This window comes from Emiliania huxleyi (assembly GCF_000372725.1).
Source record: "Emiliania huxleyi CCMP1516 unplaced genomic scaffold EMIHUscaffold_340, whole genome shotgun sequence".
NCBI classification, from domain to species: Eukaryota; Haptophyta; order Isochrysidales; family Noelaerhabdaceae; genus Emiliania; species Emiliania huxleyi.
Window position 1 is genome coordinate 1 of NW_005199442.1, and position 21517 is coordinate 21517.

The following is a 21517-nucleotide window of genomic DNA, read 5'->3' on the forward strand; positions in this document are numbered from 1 at the left end:
GGCGGCGGCGAGGGCGGCGGCGGCGAGGGTGGCGGCGTGGCGACCGTGCGCGTTCTTCCCAATCTCTCCCCCGCCAAGCGCGCCACCGTCCGCGTCGTGGTGGTGCGGCGCGACAGTGGCGTCGTGCTGACGGCTGGCTCGGGCCGCCTCGGCCCCGCCGAGCCAGTGAGAGAGCCAGTCGCAGTGAGTCGCTCCTGCCTGACTCCAGGCTCGGGCTGCCTCGTCTCGCGCGACGGCCACGTGCTCACGGCGGCGCACCTAGAAAGAAAGAAAGGAAGAAAGAGAACAGGCAGCCCAAGGGAGGGAGGGGAGGACGGCACGCCGCCACCACACAGGGAGTTTAAGGAGAGGAGTGTGGTGCGCTAGCCGTCGCCCACCCTGGGGAGTCTGCCTCTTCCTATAGGCGGCACACCTCTTTGTGAGCGCGCGGTCGGGCGCGCTCTTCCATGGCTTTGCGCCGAGCGAGGTGTTAGTCGCGGTGGGCGTGTATGTCGATGACGCGGCGCCGTCGCGCTGGGCCCACGTGCCACGATCATTGTGCATGTCACATGTCTGTGAGTTGTCTGTGGCGCCCGAGCAGGCGCCGTCGCGCTGGGCGTACTGGGCGGAGCTGCAGACGCCGCTCGAGCGGCTGGTCGAGACATAGCTGAGATACAGCCGAGATACAGCCGAGATACAGCCGAGATGCAGACGAGATGCAGACGAGATGTAGACGAGATGTAGACGAGAGGTGCCAAGAGATCGCCGAGGTACAACCGAGGTACAGCTGCAGCCGCTCGAGCGATGCCGTCCCACGCGTTGAGCTCTCGGCCGCTCGAGCGTGGTCGAGCGAGTGCAAGAAGGCTGGGGCAGAGAAGACGCGGCTGCTCGACAGGTCGAGAGGGACGAGAGGCGGCGGCTGCTCGATCTCGCCGTGATCCGGCTGCGAGGCGAGCTCACGATGACGCCCGAATCGTTCGTCGGCGTCGCTGCAAGGTACGCGATCGCTTCCGAGGCGACCGAGGCGCTGCCTCCGTTCCGCAGCGCGCTGAGGCTCGGAACGCCCTCCGCCGTGACAAGCGGCAGCGCTGTAGCCGAGAGGTGGCCGAGATGCAGCCGCCTTCCTCGCCGGTCCTTCTCGGCGCCCTCCCTGACCCTTCTCGGAACCTTCCCGACCTTTCCCGGAGCCGTCCCTGCAGGCAGCGCGCTGCTCTGCTCGGAACCCCTCTCGGACCCTTCCCGGAACTTTCCCCGCAGGCAGCGCGCTGCTCGTGCTCGGTTGGCCGTCGCCGCACGGCCAGACGTCCATCTTCGTCGACAGCACCCATGAGTGCCTCTCCCGCGAGGGGCAGCTGCTGCACACGCGCGCCTTCATCCACGCTGGCTCCAGCGGCGGGCCGGCGCTCACGCCCTCGCTGCACGTCGTCGGCGTGGTGAGCCACAACCCGCGCTCGTCCGACGACACCATCCGCCCGCCAGAGGCGGGCGGCGAGGTGCACTACCTCGCGTGCATCCGCTCGACCGAGCGCATCGGGCTGATCGCGCCCGCCGCCACCGACCTCATCAGCTGCCGCCGCGCCCCCGCCGTCCTGCCACCGCCGCCGCCGGCCGCTGTGCCATCGCTCCCAAAACTAGCGTGAGGGTTGCCAGTGTTTGGCGAGGAGTATATGTGCTGCGAAGTTTCGTGTGGCAAAAATTGCGTGCTCGACACCCGCGGATTGTATAGTTTGTGTGCCGTCTCTCGATCTCGTGTGCCGCACCGCGCACGCGCCGCAGTGGAAACCGTACACCCGCGTGCCGCGAAGAGCGTCTCAAAATAGCAAGGGAGTTGCAGAATTAGTCAAGTACTTGTTCTTGTATCTTGCGATGGGCTAGTGCCATTTCACTGTGGCACAGCAACGCGTTAAAAAACCTTGATTTGACCATTTGCGCCATTTTTCCCCTCGGTGCCTTCACGGTGGAGCTGTGACCGCGCCGAGTGGACGGGGGAACTCGGCAGGTGGCGCGGAGTGCCCCCGTCCACTTGGCGGGGTCGCAGCTGCCTCTGCGCGTCCTGGGGAGGGACAAAATTGTCGCCGCCGGAGACGACTCGACACCGCTGAGATCGGAGAGCAAGCTCTGACAGGTCGCACGTCGCTCCTTTGGGACGCCGACGTGACTTGCCCGTACATATCACATCAGGACACGGTCTCGACGCGCTCGGCACGACGCCTGCGACCCGTCTCGGGTCAGGTGGCACGACGCTCATCGCGCCTACCAGCGCTGCCGTACAGGTTGCCACGACGAGGTCGAGCACGCTTCTATACGCTGGCCGAGCCTTCCTTTCCATCCCATTAGGCAGCCTGGGAATGGTGGCGGTCAGAGGCAAAGCCTACGAGGGGTGGTGGAACCACATGTCACGGCTACTGCCGGCTCGACCCCACGACAGCCTCCGAAGGCTGACTTTGAGGCACCATCATCGGACGATGTCGACGAGTTGGGTCGCTCTCGCGGTAGCCAGATGACCTCTCTTCCTAGGAGCATCGGCCATGGCCGCAGGGAGCGCGGGGGAGGGCGCTGGAAGCAACACGGAGCTCCGTTGGAGACGTTTTCAAGATTAGCGTGTCAGAGTGAAATGGCACTAGCCATGCGCGCACAGGCGCGCATTGCAGCGCGCAATGCTCGACACACACTGAACCTTAGGCACGCTCTGGCATTGGAGGACAAGAAATCAAAAGCTGGATGAAGAAGGGCTGCTGCTCCGACCCGCTACGACATGCACATGTGCATGTGCATGTGCTTGACGTATACGAGCGCTATGGCAACGACTGTCTATGCGCTAACTAGGCAACGCTAACTAGGCAACGACTGCTCGCGGCCGGTTTGGCTGAACTGAATCTGCACGGCCCGCAGCTAAGCCGCAGACCTCTCTCTGTGGCCTGCCGCCCCCCCCCCCCCCCCGCGCCGCCGCCGCCGCCGCAAGATGACAGCCCTCAGAGCCGGAGCCCTGCGATCCAATACGGAGAGCGGAGTAGAGGACGTGCTCCACAGCCCACACACTGGAGATGAAAAGGAAATCCTTGCCGCCGGCGGAGCCCTGAGCCACCGCTCGGCGAGACCTCGAGACACGTAGGCGACGGAGACGCGCTCGCCAAGTTTCCCGCCAGAGGATGCTCGCAACCCCCCACAGGGCTCCGAGCCACTGGTGTGGCACCTTCTTGTCGTCGGCGTGTCCCTATCACGACGAGGGCCGCCGCTACTCGTGCCATCTCGCGCATGCGGCACAGGCGGCCCAGTCGGGCACCGCTTGCGGCGCCTGGCAGGGGCACCCCCTGGGTGGGGGCCGGCGATTCCCATGACGGCTCTCCGCCACAACCCCCGCCGTGAGGGAATCCCTGCTCACAGAAAAGGGCTCCGAGCCCTGTCTCGCGCACGCCCCTGGCGGGCGCCGCGAACCTGTTCTGCGAGCGCTCGTCAGCGGGTGGTGTGCGGTTCTTGCCGTAGTTCCTCTTCGGTCGCCTAGCCCCGGCGCCGTCTGGCGGACGCCTGCGTGCCACGAGTGCGAGCCGCTCGCGGTTCGTACGCCCGCTTGCGGGTTCGAGTGGCGGGCCATTCCGCTTGCGGGATGGCTTAGCGGGTTCGAGCCGTCACACATTGGCTGCCGGGGTGTGCCGAGGGGGGGCTGGGGGGGCGGTAAGCCGTCATTGCCCGGCGCTGCTTGCAGCGCTCTGAGTGGCAGTGGCGGCGCTCCAAGAGAGTGGTGCTCTTGGGAAGAGGTTCCTCCTTTCCGCTCCCCCCCCCCGCAAGGCGCGAGACACACACATGATGCAGACTTCCGGGATTACGAACTTTCCTGTGCTTAGCAACATCATTTTTATACACGATCAGTTATGAACAGAGAGACTGCGTGCTTGTAGCAGATGCTTTCTTCAAGCCGGTGGGTTTTCTTTTCCTCGGCGTGCAGCTGCACGTACCCCCTCCATCTCGCCGCATCGAACGGCGCAGGGCGCCCCGCACTCGCGCCCGGGGCACTTGCGGCAGGTGCGCTAGGCGTCGCTCCCCGGAAGTAGAAGACGAACGCGTCGAGGGCGATGGACGTGCCGAGCTGCAAGCCGCTGGCGGGGGGGGGGGGAGCGGGGCATAAAACAACCTTGATGGTTCGTGTGCTCGTGTAAAATAGGACGGCGACCACAGGCCAGCCAGCGCGTGACAGGAGCATAGCCTGATACGATCGTATGGGAGGAGCACAGGTTCTGCGCAGGCTCCGGCTCAGGTCGTGGGGCATAGCTCGGGTGTAAACAAGAAATTGAGATATTTCTCATCAAATTCTCATCAAAATCGAGCGCGCTACGAGCTCTTTAAACGGGGCACGGCATTTCCTCGTTGAGCCTAGCGGCGCCCGTATCGCCCGCGCCCACATTCTTTTTCTGGTCGGTGGCACGACGGGCAGGCCCCCGGACGTCGAGGTCATCTGGCTACCGCGAGAGCGACCCAACTCGTCGACATCGTCCGATGATGGTGCCTCAAAGTCAGCCTTCGGAGGCTGTCGTGGGGTCGAGCCGGCAGTAGCCGTGACATGTGGTTCCACCACCACCCCTTGTAGGCTTTGCCTCTGACCGCCACCGTTCCCAGGCTGCCTAATGGGATGGAAAGGAAGGCTGGACGAGCGTATAGAAGCGTGCTCGACCTCGTCGTGGCAGCCTGCACGGCAGCGCTGGCAGGCGCGATGAGCGTCGTGCCACCTGACCCAAGACGGGTCGCAGGCGTCGTACCGAGCGCGTCCAGACCGTGTCCTGATATGGTCTGCACGGGCAAGTCACGTCGGCGTCAAAGGAGCGACGTGCGACCTGTCAGAGCTTGATCTCCGATCTCAGCGGCGTCGAGTCGTCTCCGGCCGCGGCGGCGACAATTTGGAACATCTCCCCAGGACGCGCACGAGACGGGCAGCTGCGACCCCGCTGAGTGGACGGCGGTACTCCGCACCACCTGCCGAGTACCGCCGTCCGCTCGGCGGGGTCGCAGCTGCCTCTGCGCGTCCTGGAGATGTTCCAAATGGCGCAAATGGTCACAAATATCAAGGTTTTGTACACACACTGTAACGCGAGCTGCAGCCACAGTGAAATGGAACTAGCCAATGTATTAATGACAGTGTGTGTGGACGTGCGCCCGCCGGGTGTCTGTTGACACTGACCACTGTGACACTGGGATCCCATCAAAAAGTTTTGCGCGCGCGGGCAAGAATACGCAGGTGAACCGGCTGCCCCCCCATGGCTGCCACGATCGCCCAGCCGAAAACGTAGGTGGAATGCGAGACTGTATCATGATTTTCGAGTCGAGCAGTGCCGTCGAGTCCCGAGCGTGGCGAGAGGCGGAGCACCTCTTCACGGTCCCGAGCACCACAGACAGCACCGAAGCCTAGTCGTAGTTTGGGCTGCCTCCCGGCACCAACTGCGAGCGCACAGGGCGGGTCGATGGGCGCGGCTCGCCAGCAGGTAGGGAGAGGGTGTGGCCGCACACCAGGGCGACGTTGTTGCCGTTGAGGAGGATCTGGTCGAGCTTCGTCACGCGCTTACCCTCGGGGGTGATCTCACTGCAACAGAGGGGGCGCGAGCAATCAGCGTGCGCGTGGTGATATGTGACGCGCCGCGAGCACACGGCTCGCGGGCGCGGCGCGCGTGGCTGGGCCGGGGGCGGCGGCGCACTATTCGGTCACGTCGTCCAAGACCATGTTCACGTAGTCGTCGAACCCTCTCAAGGTGCCGACCAGCTCTTTGTCGCCACGCATCACGATCCATATTCTCGAGCCGATGCATTTGTCGATCAGCTCTGCGCGCCAGGGCGCCGCGCTGTGAGGGTGCGGCGGCGGGGCGCGGGGGCGCGTGCGGCGGCGCGGGGCACACCGAGCGGCAGCACAGCGCTGGCCATCGAGGCGAAGCGCTGCACCACACACGAACGGGACAGGCTAAAAGAATTCTTCGGAAACGCGCCTCTCTCACAGCACGGGCACGACAAAGGCGCGGAGTAGCGCGGACTGGCACACACACCGGCTCACCACCGGAGCCGCCTAAGCGACTCCGTTAAGAACGGCAATGCACTCCGCACCATGCACAATGCCGCTCTCCCCGCACGCTAGCTCGTTCACCGTCTGCCACGCCACGGCGGTGTGGAGGACCCCTCGTTTGGCGTGCCCGTTTTATTGATTTATTTATCACATACTCGTTCTGTTGCCATCCCAAACTGTCACTCCCCTTTCTCCCGGCCGGGGTGGGGCGCGCGCGGGGGCGGCGGGTGTGCGGCGAGTGTGCGAGAGTGAAATTTGGAACTAGCCTTGTGGGGGTCGGTCGGTTGAAGAGTGTAAAAGTGGATGGCATGGACGCCTTAACCCAGGTGTGCCGATTTTGAAGACAACTGGGAACCGTAAATAGCGCGTCACAAACCTGCGTCTATCTGTCACTGTCTGCTCGGGCTTGGCGGCACGACGATCACGTCATGTGCAGCAGCGCGAGGAAGATGCGCGCCTTCACTAGATTGGCCGACGTCAAGTAGTGCACACCGTCGGACGTCCCGCGAGCCTCGTCGCCGTCGGCGACCGTCGAGAAGTCGACAAACCTGCCGCCCACCTCCTCGGTGACTCGCCGGGCCTGCCGGTTGAACTCCTGCGCCAGCGCACGTCGCTGGTGCGGGAAGACTCTGTCAGCAGCGGGCGTCTGGAAGTGAAGGCCGGACACGAAGAAGCGATCGTTCGCGTGCACATGTCGGTGAGCCGTGGTCCGAATGGCGGCGAGAAACGATTTGACTGGCGCCCGCAGGGAGGGACGGCCGGAGCGAGGTAACGGCCCCTGCAGGTAGTGCAAACCGCCCTGGAGCCACACGAAGGCTGCCTCGCCGCCGCGTCTGGTTCGGACCGCGTTCGAACACCGACGGCTTCTGCACGTGAGGCGAGAGTCGTACTCTACCGATGTGCACGGAAAGGGGAACGAGACGTTGCGCCGGCACGGCTCGAGCTCGCTAAACTGGCCATCGCAGAGGCAGTTCGCGTTCGGCCGCTCAAAGCCGCCGCTCACAAAGTTGTCCTTCAAGACCATCGAGACGGTCTGCAGCATGTGTCGCGTGTAGGAGTCGCCCATGATGTGCACGCACCGACCGCCGCGCGGCAGGGAAGCGTAGGTTGGGATCGTACAGTCGGTGACAAACCGCCCGTCGCTGTCGTACCGGCCCGTTGCGGTCGCATTGACGAGGGCATCGACCGTCGCGCAGGCGGGGGCCTCGGTGGAGAGCGCAAACCGCGAGAGGGAGTACTGGCACCGCAGGGAGGGCAGGCTCACAGGGGCTGCGACCCGTGGGAGCACGAGATTGGGGCCGTGGCAATCCCGGCTGCTGCTCGTGAGGGGCGAGGCAAGTGGCCGAGGCAAGCTGCAGCTTCGGCCGCAACTGCGCTCCGTCGCCTCGCAGCGCTGGCCTGTCGTGCGGTAGTCGCCGCAGGCGATGTCACAGGTAACTGTGTTGTGAGTGAGGCGGAAGAGCCCGCGGCAGCTCTTGGCGACCCACACGTAGGGCCGCCGAGCAGACGCATTGTCGCCCAGGACGCACCCGAAAGTTCGCCCTAAATCGCAGGCAGCCCGACTGTCCGGCCGTACGAGCTCGCACATGGCCTCGACTGCAGAGCTCAGCCAGGCGAGCCGCCTTCGCGCCTCACTGGCCGCCGGCGCCGGCGCCAGGCTGGGTTCGGGTAAGTGAAGGGCGGAAAGTGGCCGCGCCGCGTATCGAGTCGAGGCTCGTCGGATGCGGACTGCCGGCGGCGGGTGTCCCGTGGTGGGCCGGGGGGGAGGGCCGGGGAGCAGAGCGCGTTGTTCGTCTCTCCGCTTGAGTGTCCCGGCCCCAGCGCGTTCTCTGCGAGAGGCGAGAAAAGCCGCGCGCGATTTTTTTCTCGCGATGTCCCGCCGCGCCTCCACACCCGGACAGACACTGGGCAGGAGCCCCACGGCATTCAAAAAGTGCATGGGGCGCGGCGCGGTGGAGCACGAGTTTCACTGCGAGCACAGCACTACTGCACTACGAGGACGGACTTGTACATTTACCAGGGCGTGATTGGGTGGGGACTTGCCCTGCATCGCCGTGCCGTCGGACCCCTCGGGGGTGGGGCGCATGGGGGCGTTCGTCGCTTGCGGCAATACGCTGCCACGCGCCCGCGAGACGGTTTTGGGCGTGGAGGGCGGGGACAGGGGCGGAAGGGTGGGGATGTGGGACCCGCGGACGGGGACCGGGACGGTCGAGGCTGTCAAGGGCCAGTACACGGACGCAGAGGGGAAGTGCCATGTGGAGGCGCTGCTCTGTCGAGGAGTTGCTTCGACACCGCCGCGCGCGGCACGCACGCGGCCAGTCTCTGCGCGCGCGCCGCACAGCGGCACCCCTGCTAAAAAAAAGGAAGGGCCTGGTTGGAGTCACGGGGCTCACGTACTCGCTCGGAGCGCCGCCTCACCCTGCGCCACTTTGAGGCGGTGAGCCCGCGACGGTGAGGCGGCGCCCCGCGCGGCTTGTTCATCGCCCTCCACGCCGACCCCTGCGCGCACCGCTCATCTTGGCCCTCTCGGGGTTACTCTCGCGCTCGCGCAGGGGAACCCGACGGAACTCCCGTCCCCCCACCTGCGCCGACGGGTGAGGTCGACGCTGCGCCCCTTTGGCGCTTGTGCATGTCCCGCGTGCCCCTGCCAGGGCTGGCTGGTGCCAAGGCCAAATCAACATCTGAGGGAGGGTGTAGAGGATGTAGAGTGTAGAGCGCTGTAGAGCTGTAGGGATGTAGAGCGCTGTAGAGCTGTAGAGCTCTACATCCGGCGCGGGACAGAGCGATGCAGATGTAGAGCGATGTAGAGCGCGATTTTGCTGTAGAGTTTGTTGTAGAGGCTCTACAGCCAAACCGCCGGGAAGGCAGTGACTCAAAGAGGTCGAGCCGCGCTAATGGGGTGTCTCCGAGCTTACTGGAGCTCTGATGGACGGCCCTGACTATCCCTGACACACAGAGAGTCACTCTGACGACACACAACACCCTACAACTGCGTCATGACCAGCCTGCCATGCGTCGCCGGTGCCGCATTCGTCGCTGTGCTTCAGGCGGTGGACTGTCGGCTGCGAGGACGGTCGCATTTGCGCGAGGCGAGGCGAGCATTCAGACGCGTTGTCTGCGCCATGACTCGCGCCAGCGCGTGCGGGAGCTCCTGGCTGAGCGTTGAGTCCAGGCGAGTTGCGCTGGCCACTATCGCTACGCCGAGCCGAGCTGACGCGCCGAGGCGCCGGCCAGTCGCAGCCGTGAGGCATGCCACAGCAGCAGAGGCACCTCCCACCCATTGGGCGGGCAGACAGAAGGCCAGGGCAGCACTGGCAAGTGCAACGCGCCTCATGTCGGAGAGCGACCGTGCCTCGTTCGCGCTTATGATGTGCCAATCACAGTAGCCCGAGGACGGGGGGGGGGCGGGCCTCACCCGGGGCTCACCGGGGCCCGGCCGTCCCCGCCCCCTCCCTCACCTGCCCCACCCCGGGGCCTCACTCGCGATGCGCTGTCCCGGGGGGGTAGCTCGCTGCCCGACCGACCCAGCCAGGGCGCAGGGGCACCACGGGCGGGCCACAGCCCACGCGCACGCGGCCCCGTACCTACGCCTACCGGCTACCGCGCGCCCCCGGCCCACCAGCGCCACGCCTAAAAGATTAAGAATTCTACCCCCTGAAAGGCGCGCTCCGGACGAAAGAGCAAAGCTGAATGGGCGGGTCGGGGGGTGGGGGCACCCGGGGCGCCTCACTCTGAGGAGCTCCGCCCCGCCCCTGCCCCTCACTGCCCCGGGGGTGGGGCCTCACCCGCAGCCGGCGCGTCCCGGGGTGGGGTCTCGGGGTGAGTCCCGGGTGAGGCCCGCCCCCCCCCCGTCCTCGGGCTACTGTGATAAGCACATGATGTAGAGTTTGTTGTAGAGATTTCACGTTGTAGAGCGCCTCTACATCGCTCTACAACGCAGGCAGTCACGCGGCGGATGTAGAGCTCTACAGCTCTACAGCGCTCTACAGCTCTACAGCTCTACAGCGCTCTACACTCTACATCCTCTACACCCTCCCTCAGATCAACATCACACCCGGCTGATGTGCCAAGGCCAAACCAACTGCCCGGCTGGTGCCAAGGCTCAACGACTCTCCTCTCCTTCTCCCCCGCCCCCGCCCCCCCTAACTCAGACAGGACCGCCCCCACGACGCGGACAGGTCACTATACTGAGACGACTACCTCCACTACCTATATATCGGTCCTTGGCCTTGGAGCACTTGGACTGCGGTTGGCAAGGTGAAAAACTAATTTGCCAGGAAGGATGTTGCCTCGCTCTTAGCAAGCGCAAATATTCTCCACTTTTATCAGAAGAAGATTCGCGGCAAGAAGACGTATGGCGAGCGTCGAGCACGCGTCGGTGCCTGCGCCGATGAGTGCTTAAGTCCGTCGCCTTGCCGGTGCACAGTCACACAGTGCTACCATGTTTGCATCTGCGGCACAGGCGTTCAATGGGGAGGCATTTGGCGTACGGTGAGGCATTATGGGCCGCCTGTGCCGCATGCGCGAGATGGCACGAGTAGCGGCGGCCCTCGTCGTGATAGGGACACGCCGACGACAAGAAGGTGCCACACCAGTGGCTCGGAGCCCTGTGGGGGGTTGCGAGCATCCTCTGGCGGGAAACTTGGCGAGCGCGTCTCCGTCGCCTACGTGTCACTGCGGCGCGTGCGCGGTGCGGCACACGAGATCGAGAGACGGCACACAAACTACAATCCGCGGGTGTCGAGCACGCAATTTTTGCCACACGAAACTTCGCAGCACATATACTCCTCGCCAAACACTGGCAACCCTCACGCTAGTTTTGGGAGCGATGGCACAGCGGCCGGCGGCGGCGGTGGCAGGACGGCGGGGGCGCGGCGGCAGCTGATGAGGTCGGTGGCGGCGGGCGCGATCAGCCCGATGCGCTCGGTCGAGCGGATGCACGCGAGGTAGTGCACCTCGCCGCCCGCCTCTGGCGGGCGGATGGTGTCGTCGGACGAGCGCGGGTTGTGGCTCACCACGCCGACGACGTGCAGCGAGGGCGTGAGCGCCGGCCCGCCGCTCGATCCCGCGTGGATGAAGGCGCGCGTGTGCAGCAGCTGCCCCTCGCGGGAGAGGCACTCATGGGTGCTGTCGACGAAGATGGACGTCTGGCCGTGCGGCGACGGCCAACCGAGCACGAGCAGCGCGCTGCCTGCGGGGACAGTTCCGGGAAGGGTCCGAGAGGGGTTCCGAGCAGAGCAGCGCGCTGCCTGCAGGGACGGCTCCGGGAAAGGTCGGGAAGGTTCCGAGAAGGGTCCGGGAGGGCGCCGAGAAGGACCGGCGAGGAAGGCGGCTGCATCTCGGCCACCTCTCGGCTACAGCGCTGCCGCTTGTCACGGCGGAGGGCGTTCCGAGCCTCAGCGCGCTGCGGAACGGAGGCAGCGCCTCGGTCGCCTCGGAAGCGATCGCGTACCTTGCAGCGACGCCGACGAACGATTCGGGCGTCATCGTGAGCTCGCCTCGCAGCCGGATCACGGCGAGATCGAGCAGCCGCCGCCTCTCGTCCCTCTCGACCTGTCGAGCAGCCGCGTCTTCTCTGCCCCAGCCTTCTTGCACTCGCTCGACCACGCTCGAGCGGCCGAGAGCTCAACGCGTGGGACGGCATCGCTCGAGCGGCTGCAGCTGTACCTCGGTTGTACCTCGGCGATCTCTTGGCACATCTCGTCTACATCTCGTCTGCATCTCGTCTGCATCTCGGCTGTATCTCGGCTGTATCTCGGCTGTATCTCGGCTGTATCTCAGCTATGTCTCGACCAGCCGCTCGAGCGGCGTCTGCAGCTCCGCCCAGTACGCCCAGCGCGACGGCGCCTGCTCGGGCGCCACAGACAACTCACAGACATGTGACATGCACAATGATCGTGGCACGTGGGCCCAGCGCGACGGCGCCGCGTCATCGACATACACGCCCACCGCGACTAACACCTCGCTCGGCGCAAAGCCATGGAAGAGCGCGCCCGACCGCGCGCTCACAAAGAGGTGTGCCGCCTATAGGAAGAGGCAGACTCCCTAGGGTGGGCGACGGCTAGCGCACCACACTCCTCTCCTTAAACTCCCTGTGTGGTGGCGGCGTGCCGTCCTCCCCTCCCTCCCTTGGGCTGCCTGTTCTCTTTCTTTCTTTCTTTCTTTCTAGGTGCGCCGCCGTGAGCACGTGGCCGTCGCGCGAGACGAGGCAGCCCGAGCCTGGAGTCAGGCAGGAGCGACTCGCTGTGACTGGCTCTCTCACTGGCTCGACAGCACGACGCCACTCTCTCGCCAGCCGTCAGCACGACGCCACTGTCGCGCCGCAACACCACGACGCGGACGGTGGCGCGCTTGGCGGGGGAGAGATTGGGAAGAACGCGCACGGTCGCCACGCCGCCACCCTCGCCGCCGCCGCCCTCGCCGCCGCCGCCCTCGCCGCCGCCGCCCTCGCCGCCGCCCGTCGCCCCCCGCGCGTCCCGCCTCCGCTTCGTCGGACGAGTCGAGTATGGCGCTGCAGGCGGCTCGCGCCGCACAGGGCGGGAGCGGCCGGGGCCGTCGTCGCGCACCTGGGCCAGGGTTAGGGTTAGGGTGAGGGTTAGGGCTAGGGTGAGGGTGAGGGTGAGGGTCAGGGTTAGGGTTAGAGGTTCACCTGCTTCATCTGCCGCAAGTCGAGCACCCGCTCGCCGTCGAGCCGCACCCTCTCCTCCGCCAGCTGGTAGGCGCGCTCGATCAGAGCCTCTTGGTGGGGAGCGTAGCGCGACCAGGCGCGCGACGCGCCTTTGCCGATCTGCCAGAACCACTCCGCGAGCGGCGTCTCGCCAGCCGAGGCGGAGGAGGCGGCGGAGGACGCGCGCGCAGGCAGCGGAGAGAGACAGACGGTGCCCTCCGCGCGCTTGCACTGTGGCGCGTCCACGCGGAAGATGAACTTGTCGCAGCGGGTGCTGCTCTGCCTGCCTCCGCCAAAGCGGAGCACATCGCCGTCGCAGAGGCTGACGGGCGGCGGCGGCGGCTTGCCGGCGAGCGCGATGTGCGCGGACTCGTTGACAAACGTGAACGTTGCTCGAGGTGACGCGGAGCTCGAGCGAGCCCTGGTTGAAGCGGAGCTCGGCGTGCCGTTTCGACACCGCGTTGTCGTCCAAAAGGAGCGTGCACGAGCCAAGCTGCTCCGTCCGGCCGACGGAGAGAGCGCCCTCTCCCTCGGGCGGCACGGTCACCGCGGTTCCAGGCGAGCCGTCCACGAGACGCACCAGCCGAGCGGGCGCCACGTCGTCGCCGCCGCCGCCGTCGCCCTCTGAGTCGTCGTCGTCATCGGCGCACCGCTGGGTGCACTGGCTCAGCTGCGTGCAGTCCGGCTGGCTCAGCTGCGTGCAGTCCGGCTGGCTCATTCGCAGCAAAGCGCGCGGCCTAGTCGTTGCGTGCGTGGCCCGCGGCGCGGCGGCGGCGGCAGCAAAACACACACACCCACAAGATCGAACAGCCGCGAGGTCGAGCTCGGGCGCCTAAGAGTCGTCGTCCGCGACACGGCAGCGCTTGGGTGCGTCGCATGTCAGATGAAAGACATGCATAAACCCCAACCGGCACAGAGGAACACGACGCGACGCCGGACGCCCGAGTCGACTCCATCTTCAAGGACGCTAGGGCGGCACTTGCTTGTCCGCCAATTTTACTACACGGCGAAGAGAGCACAGCAAACCGAGAGGGAAATACGCGCATACCCGGATGGCAGCCCTCGCCCGGGGAAGGACCAGTAGCAGAGTGGGAAAGGGAGTGGCTCGCGTCCGGCTTCTTCTCTGACGACGGCCAATGCGCGCTTCCGGAGAAGATTCAGCTTGCCCGCGACATCGCTGCAAATGATTGCACAAGCAACACGATGGCACTACTCAGCGTCGAGCCTTGCGATAGGGGCGGTGCTTGCCGTGTTAAAGTGCGGCCCTGATGGTGGAGGCGTCAGGAGTTATACTTCGACCCTGTCGACGGGACGGCACCACGCCTCCACAGCAGCAGCAACCACCCGACTGGACGGCGTACACTGATGGGTCGGAAGACGGAGGCAGGGCGGGATGGGCGTACGCGGTAGTCATGGGCGGGGACGGCATATGCGACGAGAATGCCATGCTCGTGACCGAAGGCTACGGCCCCGTCGTGACTAGCCCCGTACACGCCGCTTTCGTGGGGGCGCGGAAACACACCAATAACACGGCGGAGCTGTCAGCGCTTGCGGAGCTTTTTCGCTCACTACTCCACACGGCACCACGATCAGCAGGCTCACGAGGGGTGGTCCGAACGGACAGCGAGTACGCGATGGCGTGTGCGACGGGGAGAATCTCGCCGGGGGAGAACGCACAACTAGCGAGCTATCTTCGAGCAGCGTGGCGGCATTTAGCGTCGAGGCACGAAGTGACATGGAGACACGTCAAGGGGCACAGTGGTCATAAGTGGAACGACTACGTCGATAAGCAAGCTGACCTTGGCAGGAGCGGCGCGAGGGATTGCGGCGCACCGGAGTGGCAAGACGAGTCTGTCCCAACAGACGCAGACGACGGGGAGAGCAGCACCGTGGGCGACGACGTGGTTATTAACGGAGGAGGTACAACCATCCCACTCGACGACATCGGTGATGGGGCCTCTAGCTACGCCGATGACCCACCCGACTCCCCCGAAAACAAACTGCCGCCTAGCGCCCCGGGCCCTCGCCGACTAAAGCCCCAGTCGTGGAGCAGGGGGTGATATGGATTTCATACACGCCGAGCGCGCAGGCGCGACACATCGGAGACAACAAGGGGATCCGGCGTGAAAGAGCTATCGACATTGACGTTGACCCAGCCGATTCCACCGATGTCGACGTCATCACCTCCGCGGCTACCGCGCTTTCGCTCGACGACACCGTGGAGAATCGCACCGAGGACCTTGCCGAGGCGATAGGCCGAATCACTTTGGGCCCCGACCCCGCCCCCACCCCTCGGGGTGGGGGCACCCGCCCCTGTCGGGCACCGCTTGCGGCGCCTGGCAGGGGCACCCCCTGGGTGGGGGCCGGCGGTTCCCATGCCGGCTCTCCGCCACAACCCCCGCCGGGAGGGAATCCCTGCTCACAGAAAAGGGCTCCGAGCCCTGTCTCGCGCACGCCCCTGGCGGGCGCCGCGGACCAGTTCCGCGAGCGCTCGTCAGCGGGTGGTGTGCGGTTCTTGCCGTAGTTCCTCTTCGGTCGCCTAGCCCCGGCGCCGTCTGGCGGACGCCTGCGTGCCACGAGTGCGAGCCGCTCGCGGTTCGTACGCCCGCTTGCGGGTTCGAGCGGCTGCGCCTCGCGAGCCCTGCCTCGCCGCGAGAGAGGGCAGGGCTGCGAGGGTGGCGCGGAGGATACGCGCCGCCGCAGCCGCCGGCATTGGGACACGCGTGTCTCGCGTGTCGCAGCGAGCCTGGCCCCGCGCCATGCCCCGGCGCGCCGCGGTCACGAGGTGGCCGAGGGCAGGCTTGTCGAAGCCGTAGTCGGCGTGGTACGAGTTGATGGCCGAGAGGTAGGGCTGGAGGCTGCTCGCAGCGAGATCGTCCCCTTCTCGGCCAGCGCGCCGACATAGGCGAAGATCATCTGCGGGGTGGCGGGCAGCGGGTCGAGGCCCTCCTCGTCGCACCACCCCTCAAACTCGCGCCAATGTCGCGCGTAGCCCTCGGTGGTGGAGTCCTCCCGCGCCGACGCCGCGAGGCGCATGGCGGTGCCGCCGCCCCGCCATGCGCCGACTTCCGAGAGATGCCAGCCTGGCGAAGGGCGAGTCATAGGTCGTAAAGCGAAGCTTTGTCATGCACACATGCACCACCAGACCAGCCAGCAGCGGCACCACACACGACACAGCGCAGCTCATGGCACACCCCGCACACCCACACGCCACAGGTGTTGGGCTGCGATCTAAAACCAAGCCAAGCCGCCGCGCCCCGCGCGGGCGCGCCTCTCGTAAAACACAGGATAAACACCGCACACAGCTAATCCTCACGTCACACAGTGGAGAGCTAACAGAGGAGACAAACACGAAGCTCCCGTCCACACTCTGCGGCTGTACAGCCGTCACGTGCGCGTAAGGCGTGTCCACCGCACTGACCTTGTGCGTCGACTCGTGGGGTCGTGCGTCGGCCTTGCGTGTGCCACTTTCGGGCAGATACGGGAAACGGCACCCCGCCCCCGCGACCTTAGTATATACACTGCGGCTTCACGCCTGGTTGTTGCGTCGACCAGCAGTTGGCGCATCGTCCAGCTCTGCCTGCACGGCGGCAAAGGCTTCTACCAGCGCCTTGGTGTCAACGACGCCATTGGAGTCTGCAAAGTCGCCTTCATCGTTGGAGTGCGCTTGCATCGCACGGCGTGCAGCAGCTGGTGGCACGTCGCTACGCTTGAGTGCCACACGCACGGCGTCTAGGAACCTTTGGAGATTGTCCTCAATCTTTGCTTCACGAGCGGTATGGTCCATACCAACCGACTGTTGCAGCGCCGCTAGGGCGGCGGCAAAAGCCGCGCTGGTCAAACGGCCGTTCTCAGAAATGTGCGCCGCCAAGACACGTCGCGCCGTCGCCTCATCCACCTGGTCTGCTCCGTCTGCTCCAATTTTACTGCGCGCTGCCTCGAGGAAGTCCCCCAGATTCGCTTCCAGCTGAAGCTTTCGGTCGTGAACCCAAGCTGGACGTCCTGTGGCGCACTGCTCAGTGCTGGCCTGGAACCAAATGATGAGAGAGTAGCGCTCACAGCCTGGACTCGATGGCTCGCACGAGAGAGAGACACCGTGCAGCAGCTCATACGTGTGCGCAACCGCATCGCCGGCCAGCATTCCCGTGTACCTGCGGGCAGACTGATCGCGTCCATCCTGCACGTACAGGCCGCCACTGGCTGGCGCCGGCTCAGCGGGATGGAGCTCGATGACGAGCGTCAATGCGGCGTCCTGGTCGCGATGCGCAGGTACCTCCATGCGCTCGTCCGGTCTGTATCGTCTAACCAAGGTTGTGCACTGCACACACTTGCTGCAGTTGAAGGCGTGCAAGACTGGTGGCACGCACGCATGCACGCGCGCAGCGACCACCGCAAGCAACTCCTCCCAGGCCACGTCTTCAACGACGCCATCTTTGAGGAGGTAGCGCTCATATGCCGTCTTGTTGTCCGTCGAGCACGTCGCTGACGTGTCTACTCCCTGCTGCTCGACTTGCTGGATGATCAAATCCGCCTCGGCCGGAGTGAATAGTCCTGTGGCACTGTAGACGTGCGCCGGACGACTGTGCGCGTATGAGTTTTGGAACACTTGCCCTTGCCAGGCTGGGCACACATCAGCGAGGTCCTGATGGGAGGGTCTCGACCGCCAGCCTCGGAAGAGCTCTATGCACGGTGCATTCTCCACGTCCATTGCGATGCGGTAGGGCGTGCGGCCCTCGCCGTCCTTGAGATCGAGCGATGCGCCGCCTTCGAGCAGGACGCCAGCAACGTCGCAGTCACGGCGTGGCCGTGCAGCTGAGATGTGGAGCGCCGTGCTCTCGTGCGTGGGCTCAACTGCGTCAAGCAAAGCACCGTGCTGCAGCAGCAAGCGAGTCACCTCTGCGCTGCCGCCGAGCGCAGCCAGATGCAGCGGCGCCATGCCCTGGGCGTCTGCTCGCGTCGCCGAGGCGTGGTGCTGTAGCAGCAGTCGCGCAGCTGCTGCGCGCCCTTTCACGGCGGCGATGTGCAGCGGACTCAAGCCTCGTGCGTCGAGCACGTCCACGTCTTCGCTTTCCGCGAGCAGCCTCTTCAAGGCAGCGGCGTCGTCTCGCTGAGCAGCCGCGTGTAGTGGGGTGGCGCAAACGGCAGAGGAGGCGAGCAGAAGCAAGAACCACGCGAACGTGAGCACCAAATATTTTGAGCCTAAGGCTGCGGGGGACATAGGTGCAGGCGGCCTTGCTGAAGCTTGTCCGGGTCCGGGAACCGGTGCCAGCACTCAACACCGAAGAACTCTGGATTCGATACTGCGGAGGTGTGGTTCTCGACGTTCTCGAGGTGGATATCCTTTGGCCGCGTTGGGTAGCGAGGATTGGTGTAACCCGAGCCACGGAGGCGTGTTTTCTGACGGCCGACCGTCAGTGCACGGAGTTGCCCCTTCTCCGACTGCCCCGGCTAGTTCCCGAGGTCGTCGGGTGTGACCCCTTCGTCCCCCGAGACCTAGCGCGGGTGGGTTGGAGGGGCCTCAGAAAGGCGCGCAAGCACGCCCTACGTCTTCCCCTCCTCCCCATCGGGCCGCATGAGCGGCCACGCCTCGCAGATTCGTTTCCGCGCCTGGGTCAGGCGCGCGGGGCATCCCCCGGGTCGCTCGACCAGCGATCCGAAGAGTGGCCGCTATGCGAAGGAAAGAGTGGGGCCCTCGACGCCTCAGTCCGGCCCTCCGAGGGGGGAAGGGAATGCGGGGTCCCCTCGGGCGCCTCAGTTCGGCCCTCCCGAGGGGGGGAGGGGAGCAAGGGGGTGGGGGGGTCGGGGCGGTGGGGAGGGGTCTCGGATTTCATGGGTCTAATACTTGCCCTTTCGGGGAGGGGCCTCAGGAAAGGCGAGTCCAGCTCAACCCTACGTCTTCCCCTCCTCCCTCGAGGCAGCGAGTAGGCCGCGAGAGGAGGTCTCGAGCGCCTGTATGAAGGTATGTGAGATGGTGATGGGAATGGGTGGTCGGGCGGGCGGGCGGGCGGGCGGGCGGGCGGGCGGGCGGGCGGGCGGGCAAGCGGGGAGAGGCGGGCGGGCGGGCGGAGCGGGCGGGCGGGGTGATCGGGGGAATCGTGTCCACAATCGGCAGCGGCGGAGCAGCAGCAGCAGCAGCAGCTGCTGTAGCAGCAGGCAGCAGCCTGCCGCAGATTCCTGCCGTTGTCTGCGCCGTGATCCGCCGCCGCGCCGCCGCGCCGCCGCCGCCTGCGCTCGCCGCCGCCTCGTAGACGACTCCTCTCGCGCTCGGAGAGCCGCGCAGCGGGCCGCGAGGTTGTGGTCAGAGAGCAGCAAAGTGGCGGTCATGAAATCATCAAAATTTGAGGTTGCTCGAGAGAGCCTGGAAACGGTCCCGAGCCGTAGCCCCGGTGTCGGCGCACCGCCTCTCGGCCGCGACGGGCCGGCTCCGCCGCTCAGTCGAGCAGCAGGGGCTCTGGCACAGTTTTGTCGACAAACTGGTCGAGCCAAAAATTGGCGAGGAAGCGGCACCGGCGGCACTCCGGGACGAATCCAGACTGATCACATTGTTCGGCACCGCGGCGGCGAGCCGCCGCGAGCCCACAGGAGAGCTGGGCGCCGCGGCACCAGACCGCGCCGCCAGCGAGGCGAGAGCTGCAGCCGACCGGCCGTGACATGGCAGTTGCAACGGCGGGACTCTCTTCAGCGGGTCGCTCCGGGACTCGACCGACCTGCCGCAGGCCGCAGGGGTGGGAGGAGGGACGCGACATCAACACAACGAGCCCGCTCATCCGATATCTCGGCATTTTCCTCGGCGCCCCAGAGAGGATAGCCCGCAAGTGGGAGGAGACTGTGACGGCAAAGATGGAGAAGCGGTATGAGCGATGGGTGGGACGAGGCATGCCTCGCTCAAGACGGGGCCGAAATATAGTAATCACGTGCAATCCTGTGCGTCGTACCTGGTGCAGTCGCAGACGCCGCCCAACCTACCCCAAATGCTCGAGAAATGGCAGCGGTACGCGTGGAATTTCTTTGAGGCGCCGGCAAACGCGGAGGGCCTACACCAGGCACGCCGACACGCGGTAAAACGCGAGACGCTCATCCAAGAGCGACCCGAGGGCGGACAACACTGCCAGGACATCGAGATATTCACACGCAGCTTATACCAGCGCCAGGTGAGCCGCCTGGTCACGCCGTCGTCACACAAAGGCGTGAATATAGTGGCGTCCTACGTCAATCGAGCATACGGGCACCTCCGCATGGGGCGACGGCTCTTCCACTCCTCGTGCGATTTTCTCAATCTCCCCGAGACGATGCCCGCCTACTGGCGCATCGCACTCAAGACGCATGGCACTCTGAGAGGACTGGTACCGTACGATGGTGAGGACGCCGCACAGAAAGACCACACACCTGAAGTCACGTACCGACAGGCGAGGGCGGGCGTACCGAGGACAGTGCGAGTGGGGGGGCTTTGGTCGATCGGACGCGTGTTAATGGAGCCGCTATTCTACAACCCACACCTGTCGGGCTGGTGGGGCGCAGCGGTACTCGACAGCCCGGACTGGGAGCGACTGGCCAGAGACAAGAAACCGAAACCCAAACTCTGCCGGTGGACCAATGAAAGAGAGGAAGACGCACGGGAGGTCTACGAGCGATCGGTGCGATTCGCAGAAGTCGGGGTAACACACGTAGTGCACCTCCTTGGCGGGGACGGCCTGCCAATGGCCTGGCGCGAGTTTAGGAGAAGCTGCCACCCAAACCCGCCCTGCGACCAACACGAATACAGCCGATTAATTGAAAGCCTGCCAGAGGCGTGGCTAATCACCCTCCGTACGGGGCGCTCGTAGCGGCGACGCTCGAGGAGTGGGCGGGCGCGAGCACGGACAACCCCGTCTCCGCGGAGGACGCTCGAGGCCCAGGCCTCGAGTGTCAGGATTGCTTTGGGAGCTTTTACAACGAGTTTGGCGTGGAGCCGTGGCTGTGGCGCCGGGCGTTGCGTGAGGGCTGGTCGGAGCTGGGGGGCTGGTCGAGAGAGGAGATGGAGGCGGCGGAGAAGGAGAGCGAGAGTTCTGAGATCTCTCAGCTAGGCGAGTTGGTCTGCGATGCTTGCTTGGAGGGCTATTTGGGGGGGGGCGTTGGCGACTACTCGGAGCTGCGCAGCGGCTACGTTGCGCCGTATCCGGGTAACCCCTGGATAGGTCGCTCGCGCGACCTCTCCTGGATGCGCAAGGGGCCCATAGGGGTCACGCGGAGGGAGGCGCTGTTAGCGGCGGAGGAGGCGAAGGCGGCCGCGCGGGCGGTGGAGAAGGCGGCGCGGGCAGCGGAGGGGGGGAAGGGCGGCGGCAGCGGGCGGCAGTCCCGCGAGGCACGCCGGCGGAAGGGTTCGTCTTCGCGGGGCGGGGTGCGCACTGCGCGCCGCGAGGATGAGGAGCCTGAGCCAGGGGAGGGTTGGGAAGGGGGGGCGAGGCCGGAGGAGTATGACGGCCTCTTCGACGGCCCATAAGGGGCCGTTGTCTGCTGTGCCTTTTGTGGTGCTAGTTCGTGCCAGTCTGCTGTGAGAGGGGCTTGTATTCGTAGAATTCTTTCTTTTCGAAGACAAATTCTTTTCGAACAGCCGCGAGGTCGGGCGCCTAAGAGTCGTCGTCCGCGACACGGCAGCGCTTGGGTGCGTCGCATGTCAGATGAAAGACATGCATAAACCCCAACCGGCACAGAGGAACATCACGACGCGACGCCGGACGCCCGAGTCGACTCCATCTTCAAGGACGCTAGGGCGGCACTTGTCCGCCAATTTTACTACACGGCGAAAGAGAGCACAGCAAACCGAGAGGGAAATACGCCTTCGCATACCCGGA

At 65.5% G+C, this 21517-nt stretch overlaps 6 protein-coding genes across 6 annotated transcripts; 1 reads left to right on the top strand and 5 right to left on the bottom strand.

The window, feature by feature from the left end:
- Nucleotides 1-674: 674 nt before the first annotated feature.
- EMIHUDRAFT_368946 (hypothetical protein) lies at nucleotides 675-1834 on the top strand (the record flags this gene model as incomplete). The annotated part of the gene is made up of 2 exons (XM_005773238.1): nucleotides 675-1061; nucleotides 1237-1834. Coding segments are annotated over 2 exons (501 nt in total), but the record flags the coding sequence as incomplete, so codon positions are not given.
- Nucleotides 1835-5373: 3539 nt separating this feature from the next.
- On the bottom strand, nucleotides 5374-5788 carry EMIHUDRAFT_75083 (hypothetical protein; the record flags this gene model as incomplete). The annotated part of the gene is made up of 3 exons (XM_005773239.1): nucleotides 5374-5406; nucleotides 5476-5548; nucleotides 5661-5788. Coding segments are annotated over 3 exons (234 nt in total), but the record flags the coding sequence as incomplete, so codon positions are not given.
- Nucleotides 5789-6440: 652 nt separating this feature from the next.
- EMIHUDRAFT_117400 (hypothetical protein) lies at nucleotides 6441-9353 on the bottom strand (the record flags this gene model as incomplete). The annotated part of the gene is made up of 2 exons (XM_005773240.1): nucleotides 6441-7561; nucleotides 9290-9353. 2 exons carry the CDS (start codon nucleotides 9351-9353, stop codon nucleotides 6441-6443), a joined length of 1185 nt encoding a protein of 394 aa, XP_005773297.1.
- A 1338-nt stretch (nucleotides 9354-10691) lies between these two features.
- EMIHUDRAFT_458474 (hypothetical protein) lies at nucleotides 10692-13478 on the bottom strand. The gene is made up of 7 exons (XM_005773241.1): nucleotides 13337-13478; nucleotides 12669-13107; nucleotides 12312-12585; nucleotides 12198-12238; nucleotides 11924-12043; nucleotides 10975-11166; nucleotides 10692-10806 (listed from the first exon to the last, which is right to left on the bottom strand). The coding sequence occupies exons 1-7, from the start codon at nucleotides 13402-13404 to the stop codon at nucleotides 10744-10746; spliced, it is 1197 nt and encodes a 398-aa protein (XP_005773298.1). The 5' UTR covers nucleotides 13405-13478; the 3' UTR covers nucleotides 10692-10743.
- Nucleotides 13479-14693: 1215 nt separating this feature from the next.
- EMIHUDRAFT_241677 (hypothetical protein) lies at nucleotides 14694-15722 on the bottom strand (the record flags this gene model as incomplete). The annotated part of the gene is made up of 5 exons (XM_005773242.1): nucleotides 14694-14708; nucleotides 14785-14925; nucleotides 14994-15331; nucleotides 15408-15537; nucleotides 15588-15722. The coding sequence occupies 5 exons, from the start codon at nucleotides 15720-15722 to the stop codon at nucleotides 14694-14696; spliced, it is 759 nt and encodes a 252-aa protein (XP_005773299.1).
- A 493-nt stretch (nucleotides 15723-16215) lies between these two features.
- Nucleotides 16216-17904, bottom strand: EMIHUDRAFT_241678 (hypothetical protein; the record flags this gene model as incomplete). Its single annotated transcript, XM_005773243.1, has 1 exon — nucleotides 16216-17904. The coding sequence occupies one exon, from the start codon at nucleotides 17902-17904 to the stop codon at nucleotides 16216-16218; it is 1689 nt and encodes a 562-aa protein (XP_005773300.1).
- Nucleotides 17905-21517: the final 3613 nt, after the last annotated feature.